This window comes from Rutilus rutilus (assembly GCF_951802725.1).
Source record: "Rutilus rutilus genome assembly, chromosome: 21".
Lineage (NCBI taxonomy): Eukaryota > Metazoa > Chordata > Actinopteri > Cypriniformes > Leuciscidae > Rutilus > Rutilus rutilus.
In genome coordinates, this window is record NC_140226.1 from 8,580,777 (window position 1) to 8,600,110 (window position 19,334).

General features: G+C 37.2%; 1 protein-coding gene across 1 annotated transcript in view; it reads left to right on the forward strand.

Moving 5' to 3' along the window:
* The window catches only part of LOC311281147 (kelch-like protein 29), a 176,887-nt gene that overhangs the window by 86,837 nt on the left and 70,716 nt on the right, over nt 1-19,334 (forward strand). Inside the window, exons 8-9 of the mRNA XM_084393871.1 lie at nt 1,854-2,113; nt 17,878-18,076. Of these exons, the coding sequence (XP_084249997.1) occupies nt 1,854-2,113; nt 17,878-18,076 (459 nt within the window). The remainder of the gene's footprint in view (nt 1-1,853; nt 2,114-17,877; nt 18,077-19,334) is intronic.

Consider the following 19,334-nt stretch of genomic DNA (forward strand, 5'->3'; position numbering starts at 1 on the left):
TAGTTTTAATTTAAATTAAGTTACAATGATTTATACAAATGTTTATGTATAACATAGTTGTTTACCAATTATTTATAATATTTATTTTACATTTATTATTTATGTTTTATATTTATTATTATGTGTATATAATATGTATTTATAAAATATTCATGTAAATATCTATATTTTTTTCATTTGGTTTTGGTTTTTCACTTAGCTTTATTTATTTATTTATTTATTTATTTATTTATTTATTTATTTATTTATTTATTATGTCTGTGTAAAAGATAATAAATAGGCGTTTTTTAGTCATTTGTGATTTTTAGGAGTGAATTTGGTTGTAGAATGTGGTTGTCACTCATGTAAATAGTTAGAGCTTTGAGTAACTAGTGGCGAAGTGACTTTTTTTTCAGTATATTTGACGGCACTAAACTGAATTGAGTAATCAAAATGCTTTTTAACACTCATGAATTATGCCCTTTTTAGATTTGTGTTGATAAGGCAGGTGCGAGGAATGTGAATAATGAGTTTAGCTCGGAATCAAAAAGTAAATGTCGGCAGCTTTGACAGCTCTGGTTTGTACTTCTCTTCCCTGGGATCTGGAGCTTATTAATCTATCAGCACCTCAACAGCTATGAAATGACATTCTCTCCTGGTGGGAGTTGCTGGAGTGCTCCATCTACTTCAGTATACAAAAAAGTTATAGAAGAAAAATCGAAATGTGCAAGACTGACTTTAAAACTTCTTGTTAGCGTGACTGTTTCAGATAAGCAACATGACAGTTGAATGCGTATGAAAAGTGAACGCTCGCCAAAGAAGATTCATCTTGCGGGCAGTCAAGGTTTCATGAGCTGGAAAGAGTTCTGAGTTCTTATAATCATGATGGTGCATTGAAGTATTTGGTGATAGAAATCAAAGCCATTAATGGTTTTATAACCTTGTGTGCTTTCATTACACATAACTGTGTTTTAAGTGCTGCGACGAGACGTGTGGTTTCTTTACGCCTTTATCCAGAGCTCTTCATATATGCTTGATTTAACGCAGCGAGAATAATGCTCGCACCTGCAATTTCACCCAATTAAAGCCAACAGTTATTTACGGTTGTAGATAATGCAGCCTTTATAAAATCTTGCAAATAAGTGATGCAGTTTAATTAATTGTAATAGTGGTTACAGCAATAATATAAAATAATGATAGATTTATTCTGAAATTAAATGCACACAGCATCACTAAACTCTTGTAAAATATTATTAGTCAAAATTATTGTACAAAACAAAATTAAAATATAATGCTGTAATTTCTATTTGTCATTTTTTTATAAGAATGTCACTTTTAAGTGTGAATTACTTATAAACATGTCATTCAACATACGGCAAATTTACAGAAACATTACTTGATATTAAAAATTAGTGTTTGAAATGCCACCTATAGGTTGTAGAATGTGGCTATCACTCTTGTAAATAATGGAACCAAGTGGATGAAGTGACGCTTTTTCCACTTTATTTGACGGCCCTAACTTGAATGGGTGATCAAATTTACAATCAATGCATCACATAATGGAAATCAAATGAATAATATACAGGTTTAAGCCAAAACTGTTGTTTTAGTTGTGCATTATGAAGAATGAGCAGGTTTATTAGTGGTTTTGTTGACCTTTAATGCTGTAAAAAAAAGGTCTGTGTCTGTCTGAGCTAGTCCCCGGTGAGCCTCCGGTCCAATCGATTCCCATGCTTAGGTGTTTATCCCACTGCTTGCAATATTATATTCGCAGCAACACACTTGGATAAATGTAATCTTCCAAACACCTCTCACTGTTAATGCGTTCAGGGTTTGTTTCCTTGCTCATGCGTGTGTGTGTGTTCCTCTCACAGAGAAACAGCTGACGGCCAGTAACTGTCTGGGAGTGTTGGCCATGGCCGAGGCAATGCAGTGCACTGAGCTCCACAACATGGCAAAGGCCTTCGCCCTGCAGAACTTCCCCGATGTGGCCGGTCAAGATGAAATCCTGAACATTTCCAAAGAAGATCTGGTTAGTTACATGTCCAACGACAGCCTGAACACAAAAGCTGAGGAGCTGGTCTATGAGACGGTCATCAAATGGATTAAAAAGGATCCCAGCAGCAGAGTCCAGGTAGGAAACCAGAGCTGGCTCATGTCTACATCAACCCTGGTTAGTGATGTAAATCAGGCTGTTTTCATTGGTGGTCATGTACTGCATAAATACGCTAGAGCTGCTTGGTATTGATCCTGGAGATCTGTTTTCCTGCATAATGTCCCACGATAGAGAAGTTTTTCATCAAATGCGGTACATAGGAATTTGGTACCACCCAATTTAACTAATATAGTTTTACCACAGTCGGTCTTCCATGTTGTATTTGTTTACTGCGTGCGTTCAGAGTATTTCAGACATCTTATAGTGGATTAGTACAATACTGCAAAAGTTTGGGGTCAGTGTGTGTGTATATACACTCACCTAAAGGATTATTAGGAACACCATACTAATACTGTGTTTGACCCCCTTTCGCCTTCAGAACTGCCTTAATTCTACGTGGCATTGATTCAACAAGGTGCTGAAAGCATTCTTTAGAAATGTTGGCCCATATTGATAGGATAGCATCTTACAGTTGATGGAGATTTGTGGGATGCACATCCAGGGCACGAAGCTCCCGTTCCACCACATCCCAAAGATGCTCTATTGGGTTGAGATCTGGTGACTGTGGGGGCCATTTTAGTACAGTGAACTCATTGTCATGTTCAAGAAACCAATTTGAAATGATTCGAGCTTTGTGACATGGTGCATTATCCTGCTGGAAGTAGCCATCAGAGGATGGGTACATGGTGGTCATAAAGGGATGGACATGGTCAGAAACAATGCTCAGGTAGGCCGTGGCATTTAAACGATGCCCAATTGGCACTAAGGGGCCTAAAGTGTGCCAAGAAAACATCCCCCACACCATTACACCACCACCACCAGCCTGCACAGTGGTAACAAGGCATGATGGATCCATGTTCTCATTCTGTTTACGTCAAATTCTGACTCTACCATCTGAATGTCTCAACAGAAATCGAGACTCATCAGACCAGGCAACATTTTTCCAGTCTTCAACTGTCCAATTTTGGTGAGCTCATGCAAATTGTAGCCTCTTTTTCCTATTTGTAGTGGAGGTGAGTGGTACCCGGTGGGGTCTTCTGCTATTGTAGCCCATCCGCCTCAAGGTTGTGCGTGTTGTGGCTTCACAAATGCTTTGCTGCATACCTCGGTTGTAACGAGTGGTTATTTCAGTCAGAGTTGCTCTTCTATCAGCTTGAATCAGTCGGCCCATTCTCCTCTGACCTCTAGCATCAACAAGGCATTTTCGCCCACAGGACTGCCGCATACTGTATGTTTTTCCCTTTTCACACCATTCTTTGTGAACCCTAGAAATGGTTGTGCGTGAAAATCCCAGTAACTGAGCAGATTGTGAAATACTCAGACCGGCCCGTCTGCCACCAACAACCATGCCACGCTCAAAATTGCTTAAATCACCTTTCTTTCCCATTCTGACATTCAGTTTGGAGTTCAGGAGATTGTCTTGACCAGGACCACACCCGTAAATGCATTGAAGCAACTGCCATGTGATTGGTTGATTAGATAATTGCATTAATGAGAAATTGAACAAGTGTTCCTAATAATTCTTTAGGTGAGTGTATATGTACGCATTAAATTGATCAAAGGTGACCGTAAAGACATTTATAATGTTACAAAATAATTATATTTCAAATAAATGCTGTTCTTTTGAAATTTCTATTCATCAAACAATCCTGAAAAACAATGTATCACGGTTTCGAAAAAAAAAAATATTAATCAACATTGATTGCCATTTTCAACATTGATAGTAATAAGAAATGTTTCTTGATCCCCAAATTATCAACCAGTATATATTATATAAATGGCAAGCAGAATGGGAAGAATGTCATAATCTTATAATAACAAATAATAAGTTATTTGAGATATACCTTGTGGTGAGAGAAATTTGCATCTACACTTTTAAATCCAGATATGACCAAGTTGGGTTGGGTATACAAGATGTTGCATAGGCCATACTAGACTGACTCATGGGCCTTTATGATTTCTGAAGAATCATGTGACATTGAAGACTGGAGTAATGATGCTGGAAATTTAGCTTTGATCACAGGAATAAATTACATTTTAAAACAGTTTCAAGTGGAAAACAGATATTTTAAATTGTAATATTTCACAATATTTATTTTTTACTGTATTTTTGATCAAATAAATACAGCATCGATGAGCATAAGAAAAAAAAATCTTACAAAAACGTTTGAACTAGTTTTTAGAGTACTAAATTTACAGGAATGTTGATATGAAAGATAGAGCAGCCCTCAAAAAATGTGTATAACCAGCTCTCAGTCCCAGAATAAGAGAATGAAATGTAAACCAATGCCTCATCTGAATGTGTGCTGAAGGAATACTTCATCCTTGGTGTTTAAGCTGGAGCTTGTGTTTGGATGGAAGCCAGAAGAGTTTCAGAGCAGGTCTGATCCTGCCGGAATCGGAAAGTGACGAAAAGCTGAAAAGGAGCCAAAACATCACGTTCTTTGTTGCCTGTTTGACAGAATTGCAAGATTAAATCACTGGTGTGCATAGAAAGTAATCAATTTCTGGAAATGTGCTATCCTTATTGAGAAATGGTCTTTTATTTTCTTCCTTTGAGGTGCAGTAGACTTTACTGATTTTCATATCTGTGTGAGTGTTCAGAGACGGTCTGAAAAAAGTCCCAGTAATACGGAAATGAAACATGCTGAGCGTTTGAGGAGATAATCATCTTGAAAACGTGCCGTTATGTCCTTGCATTAAATATACTAAAAGCCACTTGATTACATGCTGTTCTGTAGCAGAAAAGAGAGGAACTGACTGAACGGGAAGTGTATCATCCCACTCCGGCTGGACATCAGAGCTTCAGGCCAAGATGTCATTGTTCCTTACAAAAGTTTAATGTTTGCTGTTTAGACCAATAATCACAAAGGACCTGTTTCAAGACTACCTTGGCTCCTTTCCAAAAACCTAGTGAGCTTTTTTAAGGATGAAGTGTGTTTCTACACTGAAGTTTTCTGACTAGGTATTTTTGACTTGTTTTCCAGTACAAATATCTGTACATTCTTAAATTCAGATATATTTACTTGATATGAAGTCATCATCAAAATGATCAAAATGATCACACACCTGGAGCAGTGGGTCCCCCACCTACATTTCCTGCCGGTACTGAGACTCGAACCTGCGACCTTCGGGTTTCAAGTCCGACTCCCAGTAGGCCACGACTTTTTTTTGCAGTGTGGCATGAAGGCTGTGGAAAAAAATACCCATAATTAATTCAATATCGAAATTATTGCTAGAAAAGTTCAGTTATCTAAATAAATGTAAAGAGTTTTACGTAATTGTTGTATGTATATTTGTGCGTATTAGAGTATCACTGCAACAGCTCACTATGTTTTGGAACAGAGCCCATGCCTGAAGGTCTACAAGTTTCATAAATGGCAGGTTTTCTCCAGTATAATAACTTGTTTCCGTGGGCTAAGAGACGTTACGCAAGCGTACTGCTAAAGGGTTTATTTTAAGTTTCTAAACAGTCAGCAGTAGTTAAAAACATGTGCTATGCTAATTAAGATTAGCATTGGTTGCATTATTTAAATGTCACCAGATGAAGCTGTCCTTCAGAAGTTAATGTCAAACTTAAATGGAAATGCGTATGAATGTGCAGTGTTCGGAGAGCTATTTTGACAGTAGCTTGTCAAGCTAAAAGAGACTAATACATAAAGATACATAAATTGCAGTCAATATACTCAAGTTAACTTTTTTAGGGCAAGCTACAGTACAAGCTAAGAACAAAAAGTACTTTTAAGGACACTGAAGCTTTTTTAAGGATATAGAAAATAAAAATATCTATGTGTATATGCTGTATATAAAGAATGAATAAATATATATATTTCTCGGCTGGATAAAGCAAGCCAGCTTCTCGCATATAAAGTTTTGATGGATGCGAATTTTAATCAAGGTAAAGCCGAATGCAGTGACGTACAGGAGTCGTACAGTATGCAGGCCTGTGTCCATTATTATTGATGCACAAACAAACCATGTATGTTTGTTCTCGACGCACTGATCGCACATATTGTATTTATGACACATTTCAGTACATTCATGCTGTTTCCACACACATTCAGGATAACGTTTTTATCTGGCATGTGTATGTATGTTGATGTGATTAGTATTTCTGAATGGATTTGTGTACTATTGTAGCCATATAATGCAGTCAGCTCCAGGCGGTTGGTTTAGTTTTAGGCGGATGGTCGTTTATTTATTTTTTTTTATTTTTTTTTGGCATCTCCATGTGGTCCTGTTCAGAATCGCAACTTTACATGTCTAAAACTTAAACAACCTCTACAAGCTCATTGCTGTTGCCCTGTATACATACTGTACACTGAATTCTGAAACGTTTTTTTTTTTTTTTTTTTTGGTGTGCATAAATGTATTAATTATATGGACTCCTTACATTATTTGGTTATTAGGTGTCCTTTTGGAGTTTCCAAGTGTCCATTTTTGGAAAATGACCTAAATTTAGCTTGATAAAAGTGTGCAGAAAATCCATTTTTGAGAGAATCATCTTTCAATCTGATAAGTTTACTTTGCTGGTTATAGGAAATTATGAAAAAAATAAACACGTTAAACAAGATAAATGATGTATGCTTAATTTCACAGTAATTATGCAATTAATCTCTCTCTCTCTCTCTCTCTCTCTCTCTCTCTCTCTCTCTCTCTCTCTCTCTCTCTCTCTCTCTCTCTCTCTCTCTCTCTCTCTCTCTCTGCTATATATATATATATATATATATATACCACTTGAAACATTTGTTGTGTTGAGCTATATCAATTACTTTGCAAACAGCTGAAAGTCTGTACATTTTGCCAATAAACCTGATTTGCAATGGGGGTTGAATGATTTTGATTATGTGTATGTATCATTTATATATATATATATCTTTTTTCTTTCCTCATACATTTTTTATTAACATTCATTTAGTCAATTTAAATGGATTGTTAGATGATTTAACATGAGTTTAAGATTATTTGTTTGTTTGCAGCCAATATTTATTCATTGCAGCAATATAATATTAGGCTAATCCAAACACAGAAGATACTCCACAACAGGCTGACTACACTCCATCTGCATCTGCCTATTAAATAAATTTGCTTTTGGAATCTCTGAGCCATGTTGAGCACACTGTTTGGAGTGCGTTAAGCGTCGCTGTGAAACTGGATCAGATGGCATGAGAAGGAAACAGCAGAGATTGATGCAGTGACCTTATGTTTATTTGGCCCTGCACTGCCTCCATTGAGAAGGAGCTGGATAGGAAAGCAAACTGAGTTCAGGCTGAAATGAGTTCCTCTACTTCACGCTGTTCCCCAGGAGTTTAGCCTATGAAATCACAAATCCAGCATGGCACTGAAGCAGAACTTTGGGGAAAAAAGCATTTCTTTATTTACAGTCTCTGCCTCTCTCTCTCTCTCTCTCTCTCTCTCTCTCTCTCTCTCTCTCTCGCTCTCTCTCTTCTTTTCTTTTCTTTTATTCTGCGTATTCTCCCCAGTTTGACAGACAAGTATATAAATCACACTCTGTAACTTTATGGGCTTTTCTTCTGTGACTCGTTTGGCTGGTCTAAATATGGAAATATCGTGCCACTGAATGCTGTTGGATTATAAAGTAAGTGGATGGAAAATGAAAATTGTTTTATGTTCTTAACGCTTGATAATTTTTAAACATCCTCTGAGTGTTGGATAAGATACCGTATCTGAACACAATCAAAACAATTGTTTTTTAAAGAATATTGGCTTCTGTTTCCCACAGCTAATTGCTCTTTTATAAGTATCTTTGTTCTTTTTATGCCATAGTTAACTTCTTTTAGCAGGTTAATTCAGCATTGGTTTGAAATACACAGTCTGGAATTAAATCAGCCTAAAAGGGCTAACCTAATGAATATCGGTGTTTGGTGTTTTTAGCCCCCAACGGCGCCTTCCAGGCAGCGAGGGGATGGGTAGGTTTAAGGTTGAGGTTAGGGTTAGCTGCCTGGAAGGAGCCATTGGGGGCTAAAAACACCATTGAGCATGAATATCCAGACAAAACATCTTTACATATAAACTAAGAATCTATAAAATTATCCTACAGTCTTGACATCATGTCTTAAGTGATAAGATGCACAATTTTCACCATAAAACAGGTGAAAAATCCCATACGTTAGACATTAACAAACCATTTTATGTAAGGACGTTTTTTCTCTTTATGTCAGACTGTTTTTAAGTGGTGATATAAAGGTGTTTTTGTTGTGGTTTGAGGTCACTCTGAGCTCTATCGGGTCAGTTGTTTTAATGATGGTCTCAGGTGTTCTCCAGCGTTGTCTCAGTAGATTGGCTCACAGCAGGACATCTGTCTCAGTCTTTCATCTCACAGCACTCAGCACACAGAGAGCTGGTGAACTTTGCTGCTGTGTTGATCTCCCTCTGATTTTGATTGTCAGCTTTACTGAGGTTGAATCCAGTGTTGAACCGTACGCTATGGATTAGATGGTGTGTGTCTTGTGCTAAAGGCTGCCACCATGTATGCAAACGTTTCCTAGTTTAAAACAACATCCTCATTATAAAAAAAGCATTTATTTAATCAAGCTCCAAAAACAGCTCATTTTGATATTATAGGGTCTGTGGCGTCACATGGGCAAATACATTTGCATGCGACAGCCTCCAGAGCAAAATTTTGACGAATAGGTATTCATCATCGCACCGTAGCCCCGCCCACTGGATGTGAGCGTTGCAGTCGCATCAATAGCAAATAGAACCTATTATAATCACTAACGCTGTCTACACTGGATACAGTATATACTGTAGATGTGTTTTCAGTTTCTAAGTAAAAGACTATGGGCCCTATCATACACCCAGGGCAATGCGGCGGCAAGTTTTTTTTTCTAGTTTCAGCCCGACGCAGTTATCATTTTCACGTCCTGCGCCACGATGTTTAAATAGCAAATGCATTTGTACCCATTTGTGCGCCCATGTTCACCTAGTCTGAAAACGAGGTGTGTTCAGGCGCATTGATGGCGGGTTGCTATTTGCAACTGAAATAGACTGTGCCATTGACCAACAAAAACCTGGTCTAAATGGCACAGTGTTTTTATTATTATTATTTTTTTGTTATTTAAAGGGCGCATTAGTGATATGCACCTATAGGCGGGTCCACAACGCGCATACATGCATTGATTTATTAATTTATGCTTTTATTTTTTATTTTATTTTATTTATTTTAGGAGTGAATGTGCACCAAAAATATATGTAAAATATAATTGCTTATTCTTTTTCCTTTTGATTGTTGGGTGAAATAGGATTTTTTTTGACAGTTTCTGTGACATCCATCCAGCAGGCAATCGTTTAAGATTCAGACCAGGGTTTCAAAATTGCAGGTAAAAAGACATTGATTTTGTTTTGTACATTTGCAGGATGGAAGTTCTAGAATTAAGTCATGAAAGCTAGAAGACGAGCCCTGCTTTTTAAGATTTATTATAATACTTTAATTAAAATAATACATGGACGTTTAAATAGTACCTTCATTAAATTTAATGCAAGTTTTTTTTAGGCTGTGCTTGCAGCTCTGAGAAGTTTTTTTCGTTCATTATTGCACAGTAATTTCTCTTCTTCTTAGTTCTTTTTAGCAGCAGAACGCCTACAGTACATCCTACCAGAAATGACAACTTCCTCACCAAAACAAACCGATGCTGTAGGTGAAAATGAATGAGTAGATGTTTTTTTTTTGTTTTTTTAATGTGCTGAAGGATTAACTTTCATTGTTCAGTTAATGTGTCATGGATGTTAACAAGACGGATTACAGCAAAACCAATTCAATGCGCTTTCAAATATAAAGAAAGAGCTTCCTGGTGCTTAGAAATGGGAAAAGGGTGATTGGTCAGGGTTTGATTTAATTGACCCATTTGGGATGGATGGGTATGAATATGTATAACCTGGCAGGTTTTCCACAATTTTGGTCATTTTTGAAGTGCTTTAAGTATCTTTTCTTGAGACTGTGCTGTGTGAAGACCCATAAACTTGGCTGATCATGTTTTTTGTGTTTTTTTTTTTTCACCCAGTGGAACAGGGTCAGTCCGGTTCTGCTAAACCTTTTGACTAAACTCTTAAAAATGTATATGCTTGTGCTGAAAGTTCTGATATTCTTTAATCTGTTTGAACAAAAATGGAAAATTATATATGCAAACTAAAATGGACTACATGCCCAATTTTCGAGAGAAGACCATTCTTATATATGTATATACAGTAGCACACACAGACCAGCCTCTAGTCATGTGCCTATCACTGAAAACTGAGACTTGCAGCATTTGATCACTGGATTAACAGAAATCATATGACTTTTAAGAAGTGTTTTATCAACATTGCAACATAGCATATCTAATTGGCTCCTGACGACACAGTCATTATTATTTGAATTATCACTCAGTGAGACATTTAACCTTGTATTACTGTCTTTGGAGGACTTTTGTCTTTCAAGCACATTAAATGTACAAAGTCACGTCATTCAAGATTTACATGCAATGCAGGAATTCCCCAACTTTTTTGACAGATGAACCTGTTTGACCTAATATATTTACTTTTGTTCCCCTCTGAGATTTTAACTTAATTTAACTTAATTAAGTTAGGTTAATAATAAAATTGTCAATAATAATAATAAATAAATGCATTTAAGTTCACGGTTCTCTGACATCAATGCAATGTAAGTAAACATTAAGGTCACATGTAAAGGTCACAACAAGTATGTTCGACAAAAAAAAAAAAAAAAAGCTTTGTAAAAATCTTTTCTTTTATTTTATTTTTTATATTGAATGTTTTTATTTTAAACTTCTTTATTTTAATTTTACATTTTTATGATTCAATAACTTAACAGATTTTAATTGAACTCACAAACCCCTTGCAGTTCCATCATGAACCCTGACGCAATGTAATATTTAATTCAGTGAGTGCATTAAGTGCGTTTGTGAGTGTTGTTGAAAACAAAAAAAATGTATATATATATTTTTTCTCTTTGTATTTTTATATCAATATGATTCAAGATTATCTTATTCAAATCAATGTGATAAACATTAAGTTAGGTCAAAAGTAACATAACATTGATCAAAAAGTAGTCCGATTATATTACCTTAAATATGTAATGGATTACGTTACTAACTACAATTTGTGTTATGTAATTTGAAACCAGTAACCAACTACAATTTGTAATTAATGTGCTGGGTACATTATATTTGCAATATTTTTCAAATAAATTATCCACTATTTATTTCTACAAGCATTTCTATAAAAAAAGGATTTCACAGACCTTCAGAAATATCCTTTGGTCAAGCTCAAGCAAATCTTTTTATTTTTATTTATTTTGTTGTTTTATGTTGTTATTTTATTTAATTATTATTATTATTATTACTACACATATTTAAAAAATGTTTTGCCTCTTTTGAGAGAAGACACTCCAAAGGTCATACATAGTAATAACAGAAAATAGTTATAAAAGTTTAATATTCATAATGTAAAATAATATAATATATAAATAAATAAATAAATAAATAAATAAATAAATAAATAAATTGTAAATTTATTATATATTTTAAATCAAAATCAGCTAAATTTCTTTTAACATATGAGTTTAGTATTTGATCTACTATACGATTTGGATTGTTCTGTTCTAGTAGGAAGGATCCGACACCGACACGTCATGTGTTTATGAACCGTTGTTGTCTGTATCCGGCAGCTCTCGCTCTCCTCTGGCCTCTGTGCTGACTCTGGTTTACGCTGAAATGCAATTGCTGAGTATTGCGATGGAGGCTGTTTTCCCAGGTCATTTTTCAAAGTGAGCCGCAGACTTCTGCTTTATCTCAACACACAGGCATCATTAGAGACACAACGCTGTCCAGCTGTAGTGCCGCTGACTGTTGTGCTGTTCCAGGATACGCATCTTTCTATATAATCCATAGAGAGAAAAGTGTTTCTTGGACATGCTTAATCTGTCTTCTTTTCAGCACAGCGACGCTCCCCATCCATCAAACCGCTCTCACACTGGCTGAGCATCAGTCTGCCGTCCCGTCAAAGGAATGTGCTCTCTGTCTCCCCTCCTGTTATCTAATATATTTTTAATGCATGGCTGTCTTTGTGTGTATGTAGCTCTCTCTCTCTTTCTCTCTCTATTTTCTCTTTTTTTGCATTTCTTTATCAAACGGATGTGCCTTCAAGCACAGAAACACAAGAAGAAAATCTCCATGAATTTTCACTTTCTATTAGCATCTGTACACAGATTCGCTCATAGAGCTGCTTGACTTTTTGATTTATGGCTCTGATAGAACAATTTTATATTTACAAGCAGCAAAATAAACATCTCAAATTTGATTCCAGCATGTTATGTCTTGCCTTGGAAATCGCTGTTTATTATATGCCTCGAGGAAAATGTGAAGAGCACAGCAAGCGTGTCTGGCCATGAAATGAAATATTACAGTGATTATTTTAATGTCAGGACGGCATCTTTTTGGCGGGTGGTGGTGTGTTTTTTGATAGTTGTTTTGTTGTTGTTGTTGTTGGTGGTGGTGTTTTTTGTCTTCTGATTGTCTTTCCCCTGATCTTGTGGAAACTAGATGAAAACTAGTGGACTTTTGACTTTCAGCACATTGTAATGTCTGGACTTCTCCTTCTGAGACACACTGATGCGTAAAATGACCAATTCCCAAGGTAGTTGTTCTTTGACAAAAGCAGGTATATCTGAAATTACCTGAATATAAACCTGGAATATTAGAGACCAGTAACTGGTGTGACCAATAATTATTTTATTTTATTTTGAACAGTTTGTGATCTTAGCAGTTTGTGTTATCAGTCAGCCATGCAATAAAATAAAATACTGCATTGCATTTTCATTTATTGCATTGCATTGCATTTGTTTTGCAGTCTAAGATGAATTTTTCCAGATGATGTTTTTTAATTGGGCCATTTATGTCTAATGGGCAGCTCAGTGGCTCAGTTTGTAGCACGTTCACAGCAAGAACGTCTCTGGTTCGAGTCTCGGCTGAGCCAGGAGTCCTTTCTGTGTGGAGTCTGCATGTTCTCCCTGTGTCTGTGTGTTTCCTCCGGTTTCCCCCACTATCCAAAAACATGCAGTATAGGTGATTGAAGATGCTAAATTGTCCGTAGGTGTGAATGCGTGTAATTGGGGGTTAAACGGATCGTAGATAGTCCGTGATCTGTACAGACCAGGCTCCGCGGTTCGGCACGCATGTGATTTGCGGATTAAATGCAAGTTTGACCACCATAAAGTTTATGATATGCCCAGGTTTTAAATGCCACACACTTGCGATTGAGAATGAATGGCTGTGCAAAATTGAGTAATTATACAAACCATACATTACATCAGCAAGTTTGTTTACCTGTGGTCACTATTGTTTCCTGTAAAACTAATAGTGGTGAAAATTTCTACTAAGTAGGAACTTTCAATGATTCGATTCCATGAATCTCGCAAACTTCGATTCCATGAATCTCGCAAACTGATCGCAGAATGCAGCGATTGACTAACCAGAGTGTTCCAGACAGATTTTTTCTTAATATATTTTAGAGAACAGATATTCTTTTTAGATCTTTTTGGGATTTGTCTTTTCTTCAGAAAAAGAAAAAAAAGACAATGAAGTCGCTTCCTCCTGTAAATGAGAATATCTGTCAAAAGTATTGAATCAGAAACTCGTGGCTGACAGATGCTGGAAACTGAGTTTTTACTTGTTAGAGATCAATAGCAATTTGATGAGTATCAAACACAGCGCTCAGAAGTTCTGGCGTCTGTTCTGTTGCGTTCAAATGTACAAATGCAGCTGTTATGTGAGGACGCTTTTACAGAAGTTTGTGCATCAGTAGAGTGTCACATCATTGTGTCAGGATTGACAGATGCCTCATGATGCATGCAAGGATACGTACAGATTGTGATGTTTCATAGCAGCTCGGTTTTGTCTTGACACCTCTAAAATACCGTCCAAGCCTTAGAATGAATCATCCATCTGTTAAGTGCCCTTTTTTTAAAACGAACTGAATCCAGGTGCATGGTATTTCCAGAGGTTTGATTGGTCTAGAAGTGATGCAATAGTTTTGCACAATAACACCATATTATTTATTTATTTAAGCTAAGAATGAATCCACCCATCTGTTAACTGCCCTTTGTTTTCAGCAAAATGCATTTGCATGCACAGCATTTCCAGAGGTTTAATTGGTCTAGTAGTGATGCAACAGTTTTGCACAACAAAACCACATTTCCCATGCGCAAATGAAGCATGAAGCACATCTAATGTGGATCATTTGCTCTTCATTTTGTTGTAACTTGCCATTGCACTGGTTGCTGTTCGCATCAAATTCAAGGCACTGATGCTTGCCTACAGAACAACCACTGGCTCTTCACCCCTATATTTTAACTCATTACTTCAGACTTACGTGCTCTCCAGAAGCTTGTGTTCTGCAAGTGAACAGCTTCTCATGGTGCCATCCCAAAGAGGCACAAAATCACTTTCATGGACCTTTACCCTGACTGCTTCAAGGTGGACCCGTGTGTGTACCAGGGTTCCGAACCCAAGACTATCTGGAGGAGGTGGTCTGAGTTCGGTTGCACTCGAACTTTGCCGCAATTCGTGTGAATGTGAAAGTAGCACAGACTTGTTGCGCAATTGTTCAGGAAGAAAAGCAACCTGCGCATGCAATCAGGGCAGCAAATGAATGGCATTCCAGTGTCTCCTGTAAAGAGTCCTGTTTGCAAGCAGCAGAAAGCCACCTTCATGCTACACACATACAGTAAACCAAAGTGTGGTTTACTCAATAGCACCAAATTAATAAAAAAACACAATATATTGACCCGCGTTCTGTTTTCTATCATGCACATTTGTGATGATGTAAGATGAACACAAGTGCACCAGGGTTCGGTAGAATCAAGTTGAGTGTGAAACCAGACCAGCGCTGTGGGGGGCGCCGGAAACGATCAGCACCACAGCAAACGAGCCCAGTGTGAAAGCCCCCTAACACTTACTATTCTATGTATCTATTTGCCGATCAAAGCACTCAAGGCTAATTAGGTGCTAAGAGTTCTGCACTCTAAGGCCTTGTCCACACGGAGACGCGTTTAGCTGTATACGTAAACATTGTGTATCGTCCAGACAGATCTGCCGTTTTGGGAGCCTGAAACCGCTATTTTTTTAAACCAGGTCCCAGAGTGGATAAATCTGAAAATGACACCCTTGCGTTTTCGTGTGTACAGCCAATCTGTATATTTATATATGTCATCATCCCACGTGTCGACCCTAGTTAGACAATGCTACTTCACATAACAGCAACAACAACTGCGGACTACATGCTTGTGTTTGCCATCTTTGATTTTTAATGGGAATGAAAGTGAGGCTGTGAGGGACAGACATGCATCTCTTCAATGGGCTGTACTGTACTGATTATTCTGTTCATGAAACACTGGAAAAATATCTTTCCAAGAAATTTCAGTTGCTAAAAAAACTCCCAACAATATAAGCTGTGGAAAATTGAAAGTAATCTAGGAGCTGTATACAGATTTTTACAGCGGATGCCATTGGAAACACGGCAAGTCTATCCCTCACAGCCTCACTTTCATACCTGTCGTGGCGCTGCTCTGAATAAGGTCTATACAGCGCACAAGGTTTATGTGCATGCTCCAAGTCTTCTTCTCTGTTTTTAGTGTATATCTGTGGTAGAATAACAGCACCACATACTGGTCTGGTCTGGTTTTGTGTGTACGCAGATATTTATTGAGACGATGCCGTGTTTAGAACGAGGTAAAAAAAAAAAAAAAAACGATCGGATAGGGAAAGCTCTGACTTTGTGTGTACTGTGCTAGACTAACTGGGACTAGTTACTGCACTCACACATTCTTGCCCTATTGTTGGTTTGATTGCTTCTATTGCTCTCCTCATTTGTAAGTTGCTTTGGATAAAAGCGTCTGCTAAATGGTTAAATGTAAATGTGTATGTCGTGAAGTGAAGAAGAGGGCAATTCATGAATTTGATTCCATCCGGAATAACTTATGCACATCACAGAACTGTTTGCACTCAGAGTTTTGTTTCTTGTTTTCTGACCTTGCATTTATATTTTAATAGCATTACAAAGCATTCAGCCTGTAAGCTGCTGAAACGTTGCATTTGATGATTCATCCATCAGTCTTTTTTCACAGAAAAGCTGTGGTTTGTGCTGTTCTCTGTGTCTTAATCTGGTATTCAGCGTGCCATAGGCTGGCTCCCTCATGGCATGACATTATTGCAGATATGCTCAGCGGAGTGGTGAGCGGAGCTGCATTTGGATTCCTAGATCATTCAGTAAAAAGTCTTGATTGCCTGAGCAGTGGAGGGAATGGTTGTAATCCTGAGGGATTTCTCCAGCGGTCATGCTGGCTGTAGATTGCTAGAAACGCCTTTTTCAGAAACCATTTTTCATTTATTTGATCCTTTTCTCACGCCACAAATGGTTTTGAGCTCCTACCTGAAATGCCAGATTGATAAACTATCTGAATGTGATGGTGCAGATTTTTCCAGTCTCACCAGGGACTTTAGTAAAATGCCACCACTGTCACCAGTAAATCTTTGACCTTTCTTCCTTTCTCTTCTAGACCATTGGAAATACAATGTGTACATGCAAATGTATTTTGCTCAAAACTAAGCCCTCAGTTTGGCTCCCTTTGAAATCGATTGCTGGTGAGAAAGCGAAGGAGAGCCGCACCAGCTGTTGACCGTGTCTTTTTGTGTTTACAATCTCGCTGGAGATATAGTGGACAAGGAGTAATGCCACGCTGGGATTTTTCACCATGGCAACCCAATGTTGATCGAGCTGAAAAAGGAGTCTTTGGAAAGGATCACCTGTATTTCAAGCTGTTCATGTGGCCTGTTATCAAACAAATAAAAACTGACCAGCTCTGATTACACTCGTGATCATGGTGTGATTATGGTGTGATATATTTTTATTTTTGCAAAGGTCCCTTTAGGGACTCCGTACTTATTCACTTTTCTTCCATTTTTATTTATTTTTTATTCTTTAGTCACTTATTTATTCCTTCATTTGTATTAATTCCTTCAATTCCATTTATTTAATTTGAATGTATTCATAATTTTTTTTTATATTATTTAATAAATATAATTATAAATACATTATTAATACATAGTCTTATCATTTCATTTAAATTTAATTAAACATAACATTTCATTTCAATTCAACTTCTTAAAAATATTTCATTTATTTTCAATGAACTCTTAAATGATTTTAACATGACTTTTAACATGCCTATGTCTGTTGAATTACCAATCTGTATGAATGTTTTTTTTTTTTTTTTTTTTTTTTTATAAATCATTTGCGTGATTTCTGTTTGTGTTGAAAGTATATCATCTGAAAATCAAAAAAGAACATGTTTAACTTCCAGCTTTCAATATTTGAACTTGTTTTGATGTTTATGCTGTTAGCGGAGGTTGTTTGCCACATATTAATGTGTGTCAGTATCTGTTTTGTACCTCTTTGGTTATAATGGGCATCCTCACACAGCATCCCTCGGAAGACTTTGTTTAATTTTTTCTAGCAGGCTGAGAGATTTTTTTCTTATACAGAGAGATTTTTTTTTTCAGTCAATGAAAATAATAATGCAATAAGGCATGAGGCCATCCGTAACAGTGATTTGACCACAATTAAGGTTGTGTATAGCACAAAGCTGTCTTATATTATCTCTTTCTTTCTCTGTTCTCATTCGATTATTTCTCTCTGTCTTGTTTTTCTCTCTGTCGTGTACCCAGCATGTGTCTGAGCTGTTGGCGGTGGTGCGGCTTCCATTCATTCATCCCAGCTACCTGCTGAACGTGGTGGACAACGAGGAGCTGATCAAATCTTCTGAGGCCTGCAGGGACCTGGTGAACGAAGCCAAGCGCTACCACATGCTGCCACACGCCCGCCAAGAGATGCAGACGCCCAGAACTCGCCCGCGACTGTCTGCCGGTACATTCTTCAGCATGGCTTATAGTTTCTTTATGATTAACGTGTGACACATTAGCGCTGTTCTGAGCTGCCTTGCCATCTACAGCCTATATAGTCTTCTAAGGCATCATGACTGAAATGGATCCTCTTAAGCGGCCAAGTTGGAATGCTCTACATAGATAGCAACTCCATATAAGTGGAGGAGCTAAAAATGTAATGCTCTAACAAGCATAAAAATATACAGCCAACACAAAAATGTTTTACATTTCTTAAGGCAAGACACTATGGCCCCAATTGTCCGAATCCACTTCTGCTAGTTTAACGACGGGAAAAATGGTCGGCGTACCCGGCGCATGGTCTTAAAGGGTTGTCCGTATTCTCTTAATGAGTAATGGGTGTGTTTTGGGCGTAACGTGCAATAAACAGATTGTCATCTCCTAGTTGCGATCGCGCCAATTGCTATTTACATGCCGGAATTTGCAAGCGGAAAGACTGAACGCTTCTCCAGAGAGGACATGAATTTGCTTGTGTGCAAGGTTAAAGCAAGCAGACCATCTACGGGACAAGCCAGATTCCACCATATATTTATGTACACAATATTCATATTTTACATTGTAATCCTTTTATTTTTAATATATGGCAAGTTTGTGTGCTGCTGCGCATCCCTGTGTGTGTAATAAGTAAAGTGCGCGCGCGTTGTGGATCCACCTACAGGCTCATATTACTAACACGCTCTTTAAATAAAAAAATAAAAATATTGCGCCATTGACTTTAGACCAGGTTTTGTTGGTCAATGGCACAGTCTATTTCAGTTGCCTCAAAATAGCAACCCGTAAACAATGCACCTGAACACACCTCGGTTTCAGACTAGCACACCCATGGGCGCACAAATGGGCGCAAATGCATAAACAACGTGGCGCAGGATGTTAAAATGATAACTGCGTCGGGCTGAAACTAGTATAAAACACTTGATATACACTATCAACATATTTCCCCAGGTGATTATTCACAGTACATTAAGCCAGTTATTTTGTATTACAAGTTTTCTGAAATATTTAAATATGCCATGATATAAGTCATTATCTAATGAAATATGCACTAATTTGCATACATTTCAGAACAGAAATCTGAACTTGAAATTCAACTCAAAATTCTTGTTTTATTTTGTTGACATATAAGAGTTAAAGGTTTTTACAGAGGGGATTTGGGATATCTCTTTGTATCACTCCATAAATCAGAAAATACTGTCAACAGACAGAACAAATGCCATGTTTTAGGA